The sequence below is a fragment of the Bremia lactucae genome, linkage group LG1 (genome assembly GCF_004359215.1).
Source record: "Bremia lactucae strain SF5 linkage group LG1, whole genome shotgun sequence".
Taxonomy (NCBI): Eukaryota; Oomycota; class Peronosporomycetes; order Peronosporales; family Peronosporaceae; genus Bremia; species Bremia lactucae.
Window position 1 is genome coordinate 11,388,952 of NC_090610.1, and position 19,011 is coordinate 11,407,962.

Genomic DNA, 19,011 nt, shown 5'->3' on the forward strand with positions numbered 1-19,011 from the left:
ACCTTAAAGAGAAGTCTTCCTCTGCACTACTAGCGTACGTGAAATAACGTAAGGCACCACTCGCAACTGAAGCAGTGCGAAGTGGACTTGTACTGAAACAGTACAAGTCGTAGTGCCCCGTTACAGTTTAACAGCTCACAGAGTCGTACAAGCTATTAAAGCTATATGAATCCTAGTTCAAGGGAATCAGGGGTTCGTAGAACCAAGTGGCAACTAGCACCCGAGAGTATGTACCTAAGAGAGGCTTCTGTCTATCACAGATCAATGCGCAAGTCTTACGAAGGCACTAGATGCTTCAAGATCAGAAGAGAAACTGCACTTTATTTAATTATTTAAACCTAAAACCCTACCCTAGCTAATTTGAAAATAGATTTCGGTCGCCAGATTTATATCTGGCGGCCACATTTGTTACTCATAATAAATGGGACTTAAGTAATTAAAGGGTATATTATCCATAAAGTAAATGTAGCACGACAACGGTTCGCCAACTAAGCCCATTACATGATGACCCAGCGGACACGGGTTCGATTCCCGCACCGAACAGTTGAATTGGAACAGACTTTTCGATACCCTTGGGACCCGGGTATCGTTTAGACCGACTTTTAACTGATCACATTGTTTAGTGATTGACGGTGAAAGGTGAATTTACGAGCATTTGTACTAAATAAGGAATAAATAAAAAAATAAATCATTTTACTCGCGCGTGTATCTCGTAAGCATTTTAAATCGTAATTGGTACGTCATGGCTCGCGGACAAGCTGGTGGTGCGCAGTCGAGCTCTTACAAGGAAATGAAGCTTTTTTTGCGCAATCGAATGTGGCGCGATTATTTGTGTGCACTCGTTTCTGTAGGTGTTATAGTCGTTGCGCTATTCGGCTCGGCATTTCTACAGTTCTCGACGTCGCCAGACCACGTGTACCGAATTGAGGTAACCGACTCGGTGTTAATGAAGCGCGTTTTCCACTCCGGAGAACCCTGGGTTGTATTGTGCTTAAGTCCGGATGAACTTCTACCCGAGGTATTTGATAAGGCGTCGTCACGCCTGGCAGGAAAGAGTTTTGCGGGTGTGCTAGATTGCAAGCAGAAGCTGCCGACATCAGGCAAGTCAGTGCTGAAGCGATACAGCATAAGAAGCAGTGTATCGCCTACTGTTTTTACGGTTGCCAATGGAAAGAAGCCTAAACAAGTTTATCTTGACTACTTGCAGTCGGCCATAGCATTGGCCAAGCATGTTACGGAACGAAACAAGCCTTCGATGCAGCAGGTTCAGACCTCGGCGCAATTGGAGAAGCGGTGCCTGTCTAAGTCCAATTGTATGCTTTTTTTACGTGGCCATAGATTTAAACGTCAAGAAAAGCTGTGGATTGACAAGCTTATGGACAAGCATCGTCTGATGACATTCGCTTGGCTTGATTCGACGAGCTTGAGGCTATCGCTTGAGAGCATGCTGCCAAATGCTCAAAACGATAAGCACCGTATAGTGTTCTTCCAGCGGCAGCATGACCTTGGTCAGAGCAAGAAAGTACTAGCAGCCAAGGCATTTCGTGGACATGTTTTTGACGAAACGTCTGTGAGGAAGTTTTTGGTACAGTGTGCTCAAGAAAAAGATTTTACACCGCTGAAAAAGGCTGTCAAAATTTCACGTTTAGAGAAGGTTCGCCAATCTTCGCAGCCAGGTCATCATCGCGAGTACAGACACGCCAATGGTCGGCATCATCATGGTAATGCTGAGCGGGATCAAGAGAAGGAACTGAAAGACAACGACGCCTATTATTTTTCGCAACACAAAAGTCAAGACCACGACGTCGAAGATTCGAGCTCATTTGATGATGCCTAAGACGACGTACTTGACCTCGACGCATATGTTGACAATGAGTGATACTCACATGTTGCACTAAGACTAATGAATTACTACAGCAAGGATGATATTAGTCGAATGGTGCTACGTATTCTATTGTAGTAGCGCAATGGGCTATATTGCGTGTAACATGGAAATCCTTTCTTTACACTGTATATCTGCGGTGCGGTCGTTTCTTACAGGGTGGCTCTAGGCGTCGATTCGGCAAGATAGAGCGATTTTTACGCTTGCCCAACACATAGGTTGGATTACTCTCTTTAACAGCTTGAAGAGGTTGACGAAGGGAACAATTCATGATACCATAATTGTCCAAATTCGACTGATCCAAGTGGGACCGCATACTTGATGTGTCTCCATTACACCCACAAAATTTTACTTTAGTACACGCTGATAAATTTTGAGACTAAATAAACAGATTTTTATTAAATTTTACCAGACGATTAAAGAGAAGTGACGCAATTTCATTCTAATTTGTGTCAGCACAACGATTCATTTCTCAGATAGCTCACTTTCTTGGGTCGTATTGAAGAACCAGTAATTTTTTGCGAGTGATGGCGGAGAAGCGGACGGTGCACCGCGAGGGCGAGAAAATGTGGTGCCCAGAGCCTCGCAATTTATGGCAATTGGGCACCGTGGTAGAAGTCGTTGGCGAGAAATTGCTCGTACAACTTCCTGGCGCTGATGCAGAGCAGCAGTTTGGCACGGAGCAAGTTCATCCGTACGACCCGACGCATTCGATGGACCTGACAAATGTAGCCGAAATGGACAATTTACACGAAGCGCCACTGCTAGATCTACTGAGACGCCGCTACCTCGAGGACAAGATCTACACGTATACTGGCGATATCCTTATCTCTATTAACCCCTACAAGAACATTTCAATGCTATACAATATTTCAGAGCTTGACTCAAATGAGAGACTTAATAATCAGATGCCGCACGTCTACTCGACTGCCCACGGGGCCTACCACACCATGATGAAAGACGGCAAATGTCAGTCCATCCTCGTGTCCGGAGAGAGTGGCGCGGGCAAGACAGAAGCTTCAAAGTACATGATGCGGGTTCGTCAGAATAGCTTTTATTACTATCGTAGCTTCTAAGGATCTGAAACTTATTTGCGATCATGTCAAGTATTTAGCGAACATTTCTGAAATTGGCAGAAATACCTCAAGAGTACACGAAGACAAGTCAACGGTAGAGCAGTGTGTATTACAAAGCAATCCGTTGCTTGAAGCCTTTGGTAATGCTAAGACCATTCGCAATGACAATAGTAGTCGATTTGGAAAATTTATCAAGATTTACTACGACGCAGACGGAACCATCTCGGGGGCTACGACAAGCCACTTTTTATTGGAAAAAAGTCGCATTGTCGGAAGTGCCGAATCAGAGCGTAACTATCACATTTTTTATCAACTCTGTGCAGGATTATCGTCAACAGAAAAGGACACTTTAAAATTAAAGCCTGCGAGCCACTTTAACTTTCTGAATCAAGGGGGTTGTTTTTATGCTTCAGACATCAATGACAAGAAGGACTTTAAGACGCTTGTGGAAGCCATGAGCACAGTTGGTATTCAGCCAGATTTGCAACGCACTATATTTCGTCTTGTTGCGTGCGTCCTGCATCTTGGTAACATCGAGTTTATCGAAAATGCCAAAAATGAGTCTGAAATCGCGCATCCAGAGGACGTGAAACATTTGGCTGAGCTTATGATGGTCACATCTGATGAGCTCGATTTTGCGCTCACTAAGCGAACAATGTCTGCTGGCGCACGTGGATCAGTCGCAGAGATTTCGCTAACGGCTGTCGAGTCTGCCAAGTCGCGTAATGGACTAGCGAAAGACATGTTTAGCAAAATCTTTGACTGGTTGGTGTTTCAAATTAATAAGTCGACAGCTAACGTCGGTAATAACTCTGCCATCGGTGAAGGCTCCAGGTTTATTGGTATACTGGATATATTTGGATTTGAAAGCTTGCAAGTGAATTCCTTCGAGCAGCTCTGTATTAATTATACGAACGAAATGCTTCAGCAGCAATTCAATCAGCATGTATTTGTGTATGAACAGGAAGTATACGTTGAAGAAGGTATTGACTTTTCTCGTCTAGAGTTCAAAGACAATGGTCCGTGTCTTGACTTGATTGACAAAAAGCCTTTGGGTATCCTGCCACTTTTAGACGAACAAGGAATGCTCGGTCGCCGTGCAAGTGATGAAATCTTTATTCAAAAGCTTCATCAAACACATTTGCAGAAAGGCAAGGTTCGAGAAGGTTCTGTAATTTATTACTCAAAGCCAAGATTCACTGCGGACGAGTTTGTAATACATCACTATGCTGGTGAGGTGACATATAATATCAATGGATTTTTGGAAAAGAATGACGATTCGCTGCACAACGATCTAATTTTGCTCATGGATAGCTCAAAGTGCTCATTTCTGCGCACATTATATCCGCTCGCTCAGGCGAATGCGGCTTCTGGCGGAGCAAATCCACGCACACCCATTCGAAAAATGGGCAACAAAATGACTGGCACAATGACCGTTGGCCGGAAATTTCGCGATCAGATGGCCAGTTTGATGATGGAACTTAAGGTTACAACACCGTCCTTTGTGCGTTGTGTCAAGCCAAACAATTTACGCTTTCCAACAGGCTGGAACGCCGAGCTGATACTCAATCAGCTGATTTATCTAGGTGTCATGGAAACTGTGCGAATTCGACGATCCGGATTTCCGGTTCGGCGCCTTTTCAGAGATTTTTGCGATAAGTATCAAATTTTGACGCGCACAGTTGCAAAGGATGAGCGGTGCCAGATGACAGATAAAGATCACTGTGAAATCATTCTTCGCTCCATCCCTCGTGAAAGTTGGCAGCTTGGGCACAAGAAAGTTTTTCTTCGAGATCGTCAGCTGCGCATTTTGGACAGCAAAGCGCGAAAAATCATCCACGAGGCCGCAATTCTCGTTCAAAAGCACTTTCGCGGGCGAGTTCAACGTCGAAAATATCTAGACATGCGCGAGAAGGCCATTCGAATCCAGTCCGTCTTTCGAATGCTTTTGGCAAGACGGCTGTATCAGCTGATGCGTCACCGTATAACTCTACTTAATGCAGTTACAAGGCAATTTCTTCAACGACGCAAATATCAGCGGCTGCGTAGGGCAACAATTTTCGTACAAAGTCACGCACGGGGCAATGCTGCTCGTAAGTATGCGCTCTATCTTCGCGTGTCCCCTGCTGCTGCAATAAAAATCCAAGCCCAGGTGCGAAGCCACCTATGTCGCAAGCGTTTTTTAAAGCAAAAGCATGCCGCGGACAGGGTTGCAAATGCACGCAAAATGTACCGACAGCGGGCCAAATTCTTGGAGATGCGTGACGCGGCAAACTTGATTGCTTCTCGGCACAAAGTCTACGCTGCACGCAAAAAGTATTGTGATATGAAGAAGGCAGCCGTCATTTTGCATGCTGCGGGACGTGGCTATATTGCTCGAATTAAGTATGGCAAATCGGCCCGCATGCGCGCCATTGCACGCAACCGAGCCCAGATTCAAATTGCTCGAGTTACTCGAGGTTTTCTGGCACAACGTCAGTTTCAAGTATGTCGCCGGCGCATCATTATGATCCAAGCTCGCGTTCGAGCAAATCGCGTTCGAACAGAGTATCTTAAAGGTAGAAAAGCTACCATAAACTCTCAAGCTATGATTCGACGCTTACTTGTTCGGCGCAAATTTCTGCGTGAGAAGAAAATGGCTACTCGAATTGAAGCGTTTGGGCGAATGGTTATATATCGTCAGCGGTATCACGATAAACGCATGAACATTATTTTATTACAGTCGCTCTGGCGAATGCACTGGAATCGTAAGAAATATCGGAAATGTGTGCGTCAGATAATATTATTGCAATCACTTTGGCGGTGCCATGCTCACGCACAAAAGTATCGTAAAACGAGAAGAATGATCATCACGATTAAAGCATTTTTACGCATGGCCATTGCGCGTACCAGCTACTTAAAAATGCGATCAGCAGCGTGCGTGGTGCAAAATGCTATACGAACGTTCTTGGGTCGTCGACGATACATTCGTTGTCGTCATGGGGTGGTGAAAACTCAGACACTATACCGTGGCTACGTGCTGCGCAAAAAGTATCACCAGTCAAGACGTCAAATTATTATGATTCAAAACGTATATCGCCAGAAAAAATTCCGCGCACTTGCAGCTGTTCGACGTCGTTCCATGGCGCGTGTGCTCGGAGTGATTCAAATCTACCTATCTCGCTTGCGCATGCGTAAACGCACACAAGCTCTGTTTGGTGCTGCCAACTCTTATGACTTGGCAAAGATCTTGCGAATTGCTCAGGAGATGCCGGGGATGTTGCGTGTGCGCGACCGTGAGCATGAAATGATGTCGATAGCTCATGTAGCAGCAAAAAATGGAGACCTGAATCTGGCACGATTTATTTTGGAAGAAAACTCACAACTTGAAGACCTTGTCTTTAGTAAGGATACAACGGGAAGTACACCACTGCACTACGCAAGCCGGCTAGCTCATTTAGATATGATACGTTTACTTTCCAAAGTCGCAAATCGCCACTACAACTTTGGTGCACACTTTAATTACGGCGGGAATCGTATACGAAGCGCAAGTAGTGCTAGCACTGCCAGCGACGACTCCCGCGAATTGAAACTTCGGGCTATATCTTGCGCAAGTACGGCATCCATGACGACAGTATTGTCTCGATCTCCATCAAAGTCAATGAATCTGGCGAACTTCAATTCCTTTAAATCGCACACGCGGACTAAACCATCGGCTTCGTTTTCGATGCAACCAGCTTTTCAACCTGGAGACCACAATGCGCCGAAGCGCCATGGCCGCCGCACTCTTGTATCATCAAAGACGGAAACGAGTCGACGTTTGTCATCGTCTTCTTGCGGGCTTCCATCGGTGCTTCCTGCAACACTTCAAATTAAAGTGTACAAGGAAGGTTACCTGCGCAAAATTAGCGGTGATCGCCGCGCCTCAAAGCGCTATGTTATAGTGGACGAAGTCTGTTTGTCCTACTACAAGAGTGAGATGGACAAAATCCCGTTGATGGTTGTTGAGCTTTGTGATGCCATGATTAAACGCATGTCGGACGTAGACTTTTGTTTCAAAATTCAATCACCACGTCTTAAGAGCTCTAGAAATATCGATGGTACTCTTTCATTTGGTGCCGACTCGGAAAAGGTAGTACACGAATGGATGCTTGCGATTCGCAAAGTCCATGGGGTCCGTGTAGTCACAACGAATCCTCCAAACCACAACATGATTTGCATAGATACTGGACTTCGTCGCGAATACGTCAGTATGCAAAACAAATTGGGTTTCACCCCTTTGCACTTGGCAGTCCAAAATGATGAAGATGAAGGTTTTGAAGCCGTGAAAGCATGCGTCTGGCTAATTGAGAATGGTGCAGACCCAAACGCGATCGATGTAAATGGGGACACTGCATTGCATTATGCAGTGGAATTGGAACGCTTTGATCTCGTGGAAACTCTTATGAAGCGTGGTGCCAACTCGAGTATAAAAAACCTCAAGGGTCTATCGGCTTTGGAAATTGCTGAAGATGAAGATTTGATAAAAATTCTTAGTGCATCATACAATGCCTTCGGAGTAGAAGAATTTTCAGCTGTGTCTGGATTACCCCTCGCTGACGGACTTGAACCATTGAAGCTGACCTCACTCACTTCATCGCTTTTACCTCCACCGGAAAGATTGCACGACAGCACATACGTGTCTGTATTCTTGGGTGCTATTGCAGTGGCCACTGGTCCCATAATGGAGACGCCACATTATAAGCTTTACATTATGGATTGTAGGGGTGCTGTTATTGACACGGCTCAACGCACTCCCACGTCGCTAATTCAGACAGGAGGCAACTACTGGTGGTTCGGCAATACGTGGTATTTGCAAACACCACTTGAACATTTAAAAGATGGTAAGACATTACTATTTTTGTGTTACGGTTTGCTTCTAGTCGATGTACTGATGACAAATCGTCAAATGTATATCCCAGGTTGTGTTGCAGTGGTGGAGCTCCGACATCGGAGTCTTGTAACGCTCGAAGTTGAAGTAGGCTGCTGGACGTTCTTTCACTTGGACTTGAGCAAGATTACTACAGCACCAGCCACCTTTGAAATGTATGCACCGCCTGTAGATCCACTCAGCAAAATCCTTGCTCGTATTCCAGGCGACTCTTTTCTTCAGGCTGAACTAAACGTATCCTTGTAAGTTCCTATGCCGGACTGTTGTCCACAAAGAGTTTACATGTGGTATACGATGGCTTGGAAAAAAATTACTTTAACAGATGCAAAACGCGTCAATAGTTTGCCTTTTTCAGGTATCTATATTTTTGCAAATAGAGCTACTAACACCTACTACAAAACTCGGCGTTTCTTAGCAGAATTCATGTACGGCCGCAAGACCCACTCATTCTCCGCCTCTTTCTGATCGAGGGTACCAAGCTTCACCTGGTATAGCTGCAGCTCGAAGCGAGGACCGCACTCTTGCAGCTCCACCTCTCGCCCTGTCACCTTGAAAACATGGTGACGGAACGACACATAATCATTGTCATTAGATAGTGTGATAACTCGTTTGGCATCTGGCTTGGGTACAGGGAACATGTGCTTGAGGATGTTTGCAACGCGTTGACCAAGTGGCGTTTCAAATTGATTAAAAATGAGGTGTGGATACGCCTCCGAGATGGTAGCGCGGTCCTCGATATCGTGACGCAGCACCGTGTTGCTTATAGAAAAGTAGGCTGTTGGCCCGTATGGCAAATGACACACTACCAAGCCATCTATAAATATAAACACAGAGCGTCAACAGGTCAACAGGTCAATGTTTCGAAACCCCACCGATAGCCTACCTGGCTCGCCGCGAGTCTCCGTAACCAATAGCAGATCTGTATAGTCGTTCGATCTTGCGCTTTCCACGAGCTGCAATAGAGCTTAATTTAAATAAATCCCGAGAGCTATGCGTGCAAAGATTAGATTGTAGGCTTACGTCTCCAATAGTGTGGGCGCCACGATTAAGGCGGATAGCGTTGGGAAAGATAAGGCGAATTTCCTGCGCAAATTGCTTAAGCCTAGAGCTTGGATCACGTGATGTAGTGATAGCAATTTTAGGATCAAACATGCCTGCATTCTTGTATTCGTCGTCAATGTGGTTTATCGGCTTCTCGTGGGCCTCATCTTCATACTCCATTTCGTATCGTAGCTTGGATTCAACGCGGCGCAGCTCCGTTGGAATAGCCTTGCCACTGCGAATGGCCTCCTTGAGCTGCTGCTTATGTTCATACAGCGAGCGCTCTTTACCCTCCAGGCCCTTACGGTACAGGTACTCACGGCGCAGACGCACATTACGCCGAACTGACATTGCAAAGCAGACTTTTGATACTCCGTCCAACCAATTGAGTACTTTACTACAATTAGTATATTACAATAATATTTAATAGCAAAAATTAATGGTTCGTTCTCAAGACAAACACAGCACCTTGCCAGTATGCGACCTACCGCTGCGAGCATTGCCACCGCACTTCCTTTTCAGCACCATCATTTCAAAATTACGTTTATGTAGCTCATGGCGTTGCTCTTGTCGCTGCTGCTGATAGCACTGCTGTTGACGCTTTTCCGATTGCGATAAGCCATTGGATGGTAAATGACAAAATGAAGGTGGAGAAGATAAAGATGATGTGGCACCGTGGCGTGCACGCTTCTTTTTCTTTGACAAGCGGAGCATCGGTGAATTTGACGGAATCAGTCCACGCTCCCAAATACGCTCCTTGCAGATTGAGAACGGAATCGATTCCGGAGCAGAAGGCACTGTTGGCGTTGAAGGTGGAGCAAATTCCAAAAGCGGAATAGAGGATAGCGCAGTGGCCGATTCTGCTGGCAAGATATTGTCAGTCACTTTTAATGGACAAGGGATGTCGCGAAAGAAAAGCATCGGACACTCTGCCTTGTAATGACCATACTCGCCGCAGTACCAGCAGTCTGAGAACAGTAACCTCGCCTTGCTGCCAGGATTACCCAGCTTCAAACGCTGTATCACAAGCTGACCGCAATCTCGAGTAATGTGGTCTCTGCAAAGGCAAATGTAACACGATGACATGTTGTTCCACGAACTCTGATCGGGTTCGCAGATATCTCGAAGCCGATGTTCTCGAATCAGTAAATTATTTGCTCGCTTGAATTCTGCACGAATGAGGTTCTGGCCCTTTCGATGAAAAATCACCCGACCTACATCGTGTGCCAGCTCAAATGGGTCCTCAATACTTAAACGCCACGACAACGGATGACTCCACTTGGTCGTCTTTGACAACGCCCTTCCCGTGCGAACACTCACAACTTCGTCCTCCATATTGAATCGGCACGCGAAAAAGTCAAAGAATCCTGCGAGTAATGCTCCAACCGAATTAAATTCCGACGTGCCAAACGGAAACGGCATTTCCATTGTTGGAAAGGACCTTAAACGCTGAAGAAGTACAGACACTTTTGTTTGGGATTGCAAATTTTGAAAAAGTGCGAGTATCGCCGGAAATTGCATCTCTGCGTAGTGTGACTGCAAGTAAAAGATCAGCAGCAACGTGTAGCCTGTTTCATTAAATAAACACGTTTAGTATATAAAGGGCTTCTTAAGCTTATAAAATTGCATACCGTACGAGCTCAGCGTGCCATTTAATGAATCATTTATCCCGCGTTGCTTGGCCCAATACTTGACGGCAAATACTAAAGGTCGTACTCGAAGATCCACCTGACCATAATATTTCAGCAGCGCTGTATTAAGCAGCACATTGATGCCTCCGACACAAATGTCGCAAGCTACCTGTAGCGATACATTGGCAAGAAAACGTCAATACTGTAATCGAGCCGATTTTAGCTTTCGGCGTCTTTGTCACCTGCCGCTCGGGGTCCCAGAGCTTTATCACTGGAACACGAGCATTTCGGACAAAATTCTGGACTTGAAATGCTGAAGCGAGGCGTTCACACGCCGTGGCAAGCAAAGTGACGCGCTCTTGAGGTGAGAATTGGCCCTGTGCATCGACATGGACGTCTTCAAAGTAGATGCCGAGATCGACGTCACATCCGCCAAATCCCAAACGACTTAACATTTGAGAAAATGTTATTTTGTCAGTCGTGCTGCTTTACTGATATTTTATACTGTAACCAACCTCTCGGACGACCCAAAGGCGAGCACTCTGCACGTTGGCCATTCTTGTTGGAGCAATTGCTGTACGCGGCGCTGCACTGCATGCTTGGCCGCCAGTTCGGTCGCGTTGGGCTCAAGCTGCTCTAATAGCGCAATACTATCGATTGTAAGTTTGCGCACACTGTTGACCGCACCCATGGCTTTTGGGGCGAGCCTCGAACTCTTCTTGTCAATCCTCTCGGCCTCCTCTTTATTTGCTTACGTTCTTTGAAACGTTTTGTAGGCAAGATGCAAAAAGTGGCCGATGTATAATTCTAGTCGGTCATTTCGAATCTATCTAGATTTACCATGGATTCGATGGACCGTTCGTGGCTACATGTAGTTGTGTCACGTTTAAAAAGTGCACTATCGAGGTCACCAACTTCATGTTTAGGTAAAAAAGAAAGGTGCTTCCTAAACGTCATTCTTGACAGCCTATTTACATCACGCTGATTTTTAATTTTTTTTAGGGAATCGTAATCTACACGATGAGATTTTAAGTGGCCTTGCTACTCGACGCATAATTGCCACATCCCCTCAGTTTTTGCTAAAAATTCCCTCAGTTTGATATAATTGGCTAATTTTATGTATGCAAAACGCTTAGTACGATATGATCTATCGACGTCAGCAATTTCTAGCTCAATTTGCTATCATTACCTTTCTTATTAAACTGTTTACGGTTCACGATTCTATTCTATCATACTGACAAGAACGTTTTATTCTATAAACTGGGTCAATCGCGCATGATAGCAAGATATAGCGAGCCCGAGGAGATGTCGCGGTCAAATCCCACGGTACCGCTCTCCAGCGCCGCCTTCTTCGTGTTTAACATTCGTGGCATCACGCGCTTGTTAGATTATTTTGCCATAAATGTGCGCGTCTGCGTCTGCGTAATTGTACGGCTGGAAGCAATGAAGGCGCAACTGCAATTCGAAAACCTCAGATCTCTAAAAAACGATGGGGACAGAATAACCTTCTTAAAATTGACGTGGAAATTGCAACACGCGATCCATGATTGAAGCCGTAAAATGAATACGCGCTCGCTCTTTTAACGCCTCGCTTAGCCGAGCAAGTGGAAGCCTTTGTAGCTTGGTGAACATCGATGTCCTGCAACAGGCATGCAGCGACGCACATTCGTGCGTATTCCATCTTCAATCAACTCACATATTCATATACTTATCTTCCTTGACGCATTACATGTCACGCACTGCATTCGGCGTTAAATAGTGTTTCTATAGCGTTTCATTAGCTTTTCACGATGTCTGGCTCCATACACACAAGAAACAAAGCGTCGCCATCGGATATAATCGGCAAATGGTAATTTTAGTCTTGGCAACTACCTGACGAACAATTTATTTCACCAATACCATCCCTTCCAAGTCCAGGGCCACTACCTGACGAACAATAAATTTCACCAATACCATCCCTTCCAAGTCCAGGCCCAATGAGTCTAGTCTAGATAGAACTCGCCCAACCTCTCCACCGCGCCCATCAAGACCTCTGCCCGTTTCGACTTCTCAAGTCTTTCCAGCGCCGCGTCTGCGCACAGCAACGGGTGTACGATCAGCTCCGGACTGTAGCACTTGACAGGTTTCGCAGCTTCTCGACGCCCGTCTTAGGGCTCGAGATGCCAGCGTAAAATTGAGCGTCATTAAAGATGGTATTTCAGCTTAAAAATTAGCCGATCATGTACAGTTATATCAAACTGAGGGGGAGATTAACGGTTCCCTTTTTTTAAACAAATACTTCATATCATTATCTCTCGAAGTAACAAATTTCTCCGGAGTCGTGTTCGGGCTTTTATCTAAATTGTAACCGAAAGACTTTGAGCTCATAGGGCTTGGAATTTGCACAACCTCGAGGAGATGGGGAACACTAAAAGCGCTCAAGCGAGTGAGTGGAAGGGCCCTTTTAGCGACAAGGCGAGTTACGATAGGCTTATTTGAGATAGACGCATTAAAGCCTAAAGAGTAAGACGTGATTATTGTCGACCAGGAGTATGAGTGCTTGCGGGTAAAGTTTGAAGAGATGATAGAGACGGCTTCATCCAAAGATGCAGTCACGGCAAACCTTCAGGTGATGCTTGTGCAAAATACATAGCTATATTGAGCTTGATAGTATGTATGAGCTGTTGAAGACATGGTTGGAGCTGACTCTGCCTGCTTCAGTGCCCACGGAGTTTTCTGCTCCATATTATCGCCTAGGCACCGGCTTCTACCACTTGTGTTTGCAGACAGAAGAAGATAAAAATGTTTTTAGCAGCAATGAACTCAACATGATGACTTTTGTAAAAGGAGGTGATGACGCTAAACCAAGAGGGTAGGACTGCATTGCTTACTTACTATTTTCTGCATTCTACCGCTAGTGGCGCAATGCGTTCGAGCGTCATCACAAGTGGTCTGTCGAGCTCTATTTTCGCTGTTTGCAACAAGTTTCCAAGCTACAATCATGACAGAGAAAGAGCTTAGTCAGCTATTGTTTGCTTGTTTAATCATGGCTGAAGGCCATGAAGCGGACGAGGTAGATCAAATGGTGCATATAGCGAATGCTCTTGCCCGTGCTGCGATGCCACCATCGGCAGAGTCAACCGAAATTTCTACCGCCGAATTTGTCCAATGGATTGGAGCGCAATCTCCTCTTCTCTATACAATTTTCATGTCATGGATGGCTCGAAAAAGTTTTGACGCACTGGCAAAGCCGTCGTATGAGGCCCCGCAATTGTGTTCTAAATCCAACATTTTGTCCAAGTATGTGCCCGTGCATTATTTTAACAGCCTTTTCATTTTGCAGATTTGAAAATAATGATGCGCATCTAATTGCAAATCAGATCACATTTCGTGGCGTTGTCCACCGTAACTACGTCGCTTCAGCTACCACTTAGTCGACTTTACACGAGCACACAAGATGGCTTAAGCTTCAATCGCTTAAGCTTTCATATACTAGGCTACTCCGGGCCGACGGTGACGGTAATTCGAGACACTAAAGGAGGTAAGATTAACAACTTTAACATTTACATGCTTTGAAACTTATCAGATTCGGTATTAGCCGTGTTTGGAATGTTCTGTGATACGGAATGGAAGGAATCAAGCCGCTTTTACGGAGGCAACGGTTGTTTTCTATTCCGGCTGGCGCCAGAAATCAAGATCTATCGTGTCTCAGCGAGCGGAGCCAACAAGAACTATATGTATTTGAACTCGAAGGGTTTTGTGTTACCGCGTGGACTTGGAATAGGTGGAACAAGTGACAAATTCCGTTTGTTTTTAAGTGAAGACTTGGATGAGCAAAGTTACACGACGGCCAAGGATTTATCATTTGAATCTGGTATTTTGTCATCGAATGAGGAATTTGTAATTGATGTCATGGAGGTGTGGGGCTGTGGTGGAGAAAAAAGTGATCTTAATCAAAAGAATCACCGCCAGGAAAAGGCAGACCTTATCAATCGAGCGCGAAAGGTCGACAAGGCTCAGTTTGTTGGCAGTGACTTTGACAGAGAGATGTTTCTGGGCAAAACGTTTGGGCACGGGACAGACAACGCTCGAATTGTCGATGACGAGCAATACGACAGCAAGCACTAGGAAATAGTGCATATTGGTTCAGTTATTATCATCACAAGGAAGCGCTTTGAGTGCGATCCGAAGTCTTAAATTTGCGCAGCTAAATTCCTATTACACATTTGACGGCGCTATTCGCCCATATCAGCGTCTTCATCGTCGTTGCCTTCAACTTCACCTTCAACGTCGTCGTCGTCGTCATCGCCTTCCATATCCTCTTCGTCATCATCAACGCCTTCCTCATCATCCTCGTCGTCATCATCTCCTTCCTCGCCCAAATCATCGTTTTCATCATCACCATAAATGTTTTGATCATAATGACACCGACGAGGACCATCTAAAACATTACAATTCTCTTCGTCGTAGAAGCCACCACGGAAGGTACTACATACCCGTAATTTGCCTTGTTTGGTGCCATAAAGAAAACCGCCACCACAAATGGGACTAAACAATGCAATATTCACATCGTCCAAAGCGCTTTCCACATGCGACAATAATTCCATGTCTTCCCATCGATATATACGTGTGACCCGATGAATCGGAAACTCCGTCTCCCTAGAGTCCCGAAACAATATAAACGTAAATTACAACGGACAGAGCCTAGAGTTAAATAAATTAATCTGCTCACCGTTGTATGCGATCTCGCACACCATAGCCAAGCAATACGTAGGCGGAAGTTGGCGATATTTTTACCGAAGTTACACCGCCTGCTGCTGTCTCCGCTAGGTGGCAAGTCTGGACAACACGGCCAAGCTGTTCAGGGTCCAGAGATATTAGAGCCAGCCACGTTGATTGATTTTCAGAAGACAATCGACCCCGACGATTCCGCTGATTTCTTGTAAAACGCGTCCGACTAAGCGCAATGTTTGGTCGAATTTGTGAATATCTTTGTTGAGGAACGACAGCAGGGACCACTGTACTTCTCGCAGGTTCCATGGCTGCAGTATATCGTTGGATGCTATGTGGTGGATGCAGTCGGGGCCTAACTCGCCGAATCTGCTGATTCATGTACTGATCCATCGTAAGAGATAAGTCTGCGGCTGCTGATTGTAAGGCTGCGAGCATATTTGGAGCACCCGTATGCATGCCCGAAACAGGAACAAGTCGTGGAGGTTGCGGATAAATGGGAAGAGAGAGTGGCATTGCTGTCGGCATCATTTGTGGAGCGACACTGTCACCGGCCGTCATGCGCACTGCTGCGGCAGGTGACGAGGAGCTGCTCTCGTTCGATGTTGTTGCTTGAGGGTTTGGTACAGATACATCATTAACGTCGTCATTAGGACTCGTTACACCGCCAGTCTCATGTGTTGCTGGTACAGAGGACAAAATACTCTCTAAATCTGTAGCAGCTTCGTTCTCTGCTTCTAACTCGACCTCTTTTTCAGCTTGCCGCAGGGAAAAGTCAGCACATATCGCCAAATACCGCCCGCAACGAGATATGTCGAAACCTCCGTCATTGTAAATAAGGGCATGTGACAAAATAACGCGGCTATTGTTCATTGCCTTCTTCGTCAATAGAGGCTCCGTTGAAAGTGCCCATGATGGATCGAAGTCCCACATTGTCAGCGTGACTGTTAGGTCAGAAGGCGGGGCCTGGCCTTGTGGTCTCTGCTCAGCAAGATAATCAATAAGCATGACTTATTTTTCTATGGTTAGATTAATCTAAAGAAAAACATCACGTACCACGTAGCGCTCATTTGCTTCTCCGACCATAATTTTAGACAAATCCGGCAGAAAGGTGACAGAGCGTAAGGTCTGGTAACTAAACATTGCAATTCGCGGACATGTATGCTGCAAATGGAAGATAGAGTTTTAGCTTGCGGCACGTTTAAGCAAATTACTTAGCGTTTCGAACCTGGTAATCCCAAGTATAAACGCACGTTCCACTAGCAATAGCTAAAATGTCTCCTGATGGGTGAAAAGAAATCGAAATAATTGCGTGACGAAGCGTTGAAACGTACAAACACCGGCCAGTTTCAATATCCCAAAAGCTTTAACAGAATATGTTAGGTCCTTGACTAATCGTTTACGTCACCCGTACCAACTTACCGAACTTGAAATCCAAGACAGCCCGAGGCGACATAACGTGGATTGATGGGGTGGAATTTGACACTCCAAGGAGTTCGAGGGTGGCCTACCAATGTCTACATCGTCAATCCGAACCGTGAAACTTGTGGACCGAAAATAATGTCTGATTACCAATTACAACATTCAATTCTACCTGTATAACGTTGCCTGTTTCGATGCAAATAATTTTAACTGTATGATCTCCATGGGTCGAAGCAAACATCTTTCTACAACGCAAGGAATGGAAACGATGACGATATATTTAGTTCAGATTGTCACCGCTATTCCCAAAACAATTCATCCCATACCCGTCAGGACTAATAGCAATCGAAATTGTAGACTTTGTCGTCTGCGGTAATTCAAAATAGCGACTTTGGTGCTGTGTTCAACAGCAATAAAAAGTAGCGCCCATGGTCAGTGCTACCTTAATTCCAGACATTTCAGAAGCATGCACCTTCGAGGCGCTCTCGCTCTCAGCCCAGAAATTCTCTTCTCTGTCGTCTCCGATGGCACGCACTGTTTGGTGGCGCCTGGAGCCACCAAATTCTCGACGTAGCAGCATGCTGGCAACATTGTGCTGTATTTTGGCGTGGCGAAAAGAGTTTGGCACGCCGGGAGGGTTCAAATCTGCGGCAGCACGCTGCCAGACCTTGGAGTCCATCAAGTGAAAGGGGTTGAGGGGGAGTGGTAAATATTGGTCCTTGCGGCACCAGAGAGCACCGACTGGTAGACTGTGAGACAGGCGAGTAATTGGTAGCTCAGCGGGCGGAATTCCCTCGCTTTACGGGGCGATTGTTGCACTGGAGTCCCGGTCGTCTCCTCTTTTTTCGTATGATTGACTGCTGTCACGTGTTCTGATGTCAGATGGTGGCGCGGATTGTGCATAGGACGAAGGCGTAAATATTGGCTGCAATTTAGAGATTGGGGAGTGCGGAATAAAGCATTTAAAAATTTCGATTTCAAGAATTATGCTATGTTGTATCGACTTTGTCGAATAATAATGATTTGCGACACGTTCGAAAAAGGAACAACAGTACCTAACATCGCAATAGTATGGTTTTCACTCTTGCATCGCAACAATTTCTTTTCTACTTTACGAATTGAATCAGTGGCACATATTTCATTTGGTAGACTTAAATTCAAATTAAATAGACTTGTAAGCCAAGATGGGACTCCCGATCAGGCAGAAGCTTGTATAAAATAAGCTACGCGAATTTAATTGGCTTTTGCTGAGCACCTCAAAACAACTTACATAAATTATGAGTTTGAAAATGGACTTAAATGGCATTCAGAAGAATACGCCTGCACTATCAGTGACGGGGCAGCACTTGCCGGAGGAAGTGTGTAAAAAATTCTGTGTTTTCAATTTGTAAGAATGTAAACTTAACTAAAAAGCTAAAATAAACTTAGCCTTTCTATTGAGACTGTTTATCGTTTCTTTATCCTTCCCATGTGTACTATCTCTCATTTGAACTTCGGTTTGCAAGAACTAATTTAATGTAACGGGGTGTATTGTTACATGAAATTAACACTTAAAGGTTGTAAATTAATATGTTATCTAAAAAGTAGATAATATTTGGAGGATATTACTTTATATAGTAATATTCAGAATTATTATCCATAAATAGGTATAGACCATTATACCTATTTATTCCGCAGACTAATCAGCTGTAGGAGTAATCAAACAGAGAGTTACAGATAAGATAGAGATAAGAATTCTATTACATGTTAAGTATTAGATTATTATTAAGTTAGCATTTACAAAGATAGAACAAGAGACACTTAATTATATTTAATACAGTTTTCATTTTACCCTCTTAAGCTAATTACCTTAAGAGAAGTCTTCCTCTGCACGTACAGTGTACGTCAATTAACGTAGGGCACCACCCGCAACTGAAGCAGAGCGAAGTGGACTTGTACTGAAACAGTACAAGTCATAGTGCCCCGTTACACCTGGTAGCACTTTGTAGTCCGTCCAAGGACCACATTTCCCACATCTAACATGGACATGTTAGATGATAGTGGGAATACGCATCACGTTTCCCCTGAAAGCTACTCCTTTCTAAGTGATATAGAAAGGAGTGCGGTTGAACGAATGAGTTCGACCGTAGGAAACGATGCAATCCTGGCATTACTGTCCAACTTAGACAGAGATGCCCTCCATTCAACCGTCGCCAAGTTCATACAACATGAACTTGACGAGATGAAGGAAAAAGTAGCCTTGCTGAATCAGCAAGGCTCTCAACAGGCGGAACTGTTGAGATTACAACAGGTACAGACCCCTGTACCTGGGATGACGCAAACGCGTCGTCCCGAAACTCT

At 45.0% G+C, this 19,011-nt stretch overlaps 4 protein-coding genes across 4 annotated transcripts; 2 read left to right on the top strand and 2 right to left on the bottom strand.

The window, feature by feature from the left end:
• Positions 1-742: 742 nt before the first annotated feature.
• Positions 743-1,837, top strand: CCR75_001210 (uncharacterized protein; the record flags this gene model as incomplete). The annotated part of the gene is made up of 1 exon (XM_067959314.1): positions 743-1,837. One exon carries the CDS (start codon positions 743-745, stop codon positions 1,835-1,837), a length of 1,095 nt encoding a protein of 364 aa, XP_067820326.1.
• A 572-nt stretch (positions 1,838-2,409) lies between these two features.
• CCR75_001211 (uncharacterized protein) lies at positions 2,410-8,113 on the top strand (the record flags this gene model as incomplete). Its single annotated transcript, XM_067959315.1, has 2 exons — positions 2,410-2,919; positions 2,960-8,113. The coding sequence occupies 2 exons, from the start codon at positions 2,410-2,412 to the stop codon at positions 8,111-8,113; spliced, it is 5,664 nt and encodes a 1,887-aa protein (XP_067820325.1).
• On the bottom strand, positions 7,762-11,334 carry CCR75_001212 (uncharacterized protein; the record flags this gene model as incomplete). The annotated part of the gene is made up of 9 exons (XM_067959316.1): positions 11,055-11,334; positions 10,782-10,986; positions 10,540-10,708; positions 9,397-10,476; positions 8,888-9,300; positions 8,751-8,820; positions 8,261-8,681; positions 8,031-8,090; positions 7,762-7,801 (listed from the first exon to the last, which is right to left on the bottom strand). The coding sequence occupies exons 1-9, from the start codon at positions 11,228-11,230 to the stop codon at positions 7,762-7,764; spliced, it is 2,634 nt and encodes an 877-aa protein (XP_067820328.1). The 5' UTR covers positions 11,231-11,334.
• A 3,419-nt stretch (positions 11,335-14,753) lies between these two features.
• Positions 14,754-17,494, bottom strand: CCR75_001213 (uncharacterized protein; the record flags this gene model as incomplete). Its single annotated transcript, XM_067959317.1, has 6 exons — positions 17,144-17,494; positions 16,998-17,068; positions 16,672-16,813; positions 16,306-16,413; positions 15,251-16,230; positions 14,754-15,177 (listed from the first exon to the last, which is right to left on the bottom strand). Exons 1-6 carry the CDS (start codon positions 17,348-17,350, stop codon positions 14,754-14,756), a joined length of 1,932 nt encoding a protein of 643 aa, XP_067820327.1. The 5' UTR covers positions 17,351-17,494.
• Between the last annotated feature and the right edge of the window lie 1,517 nt (positions 17,495-19,011).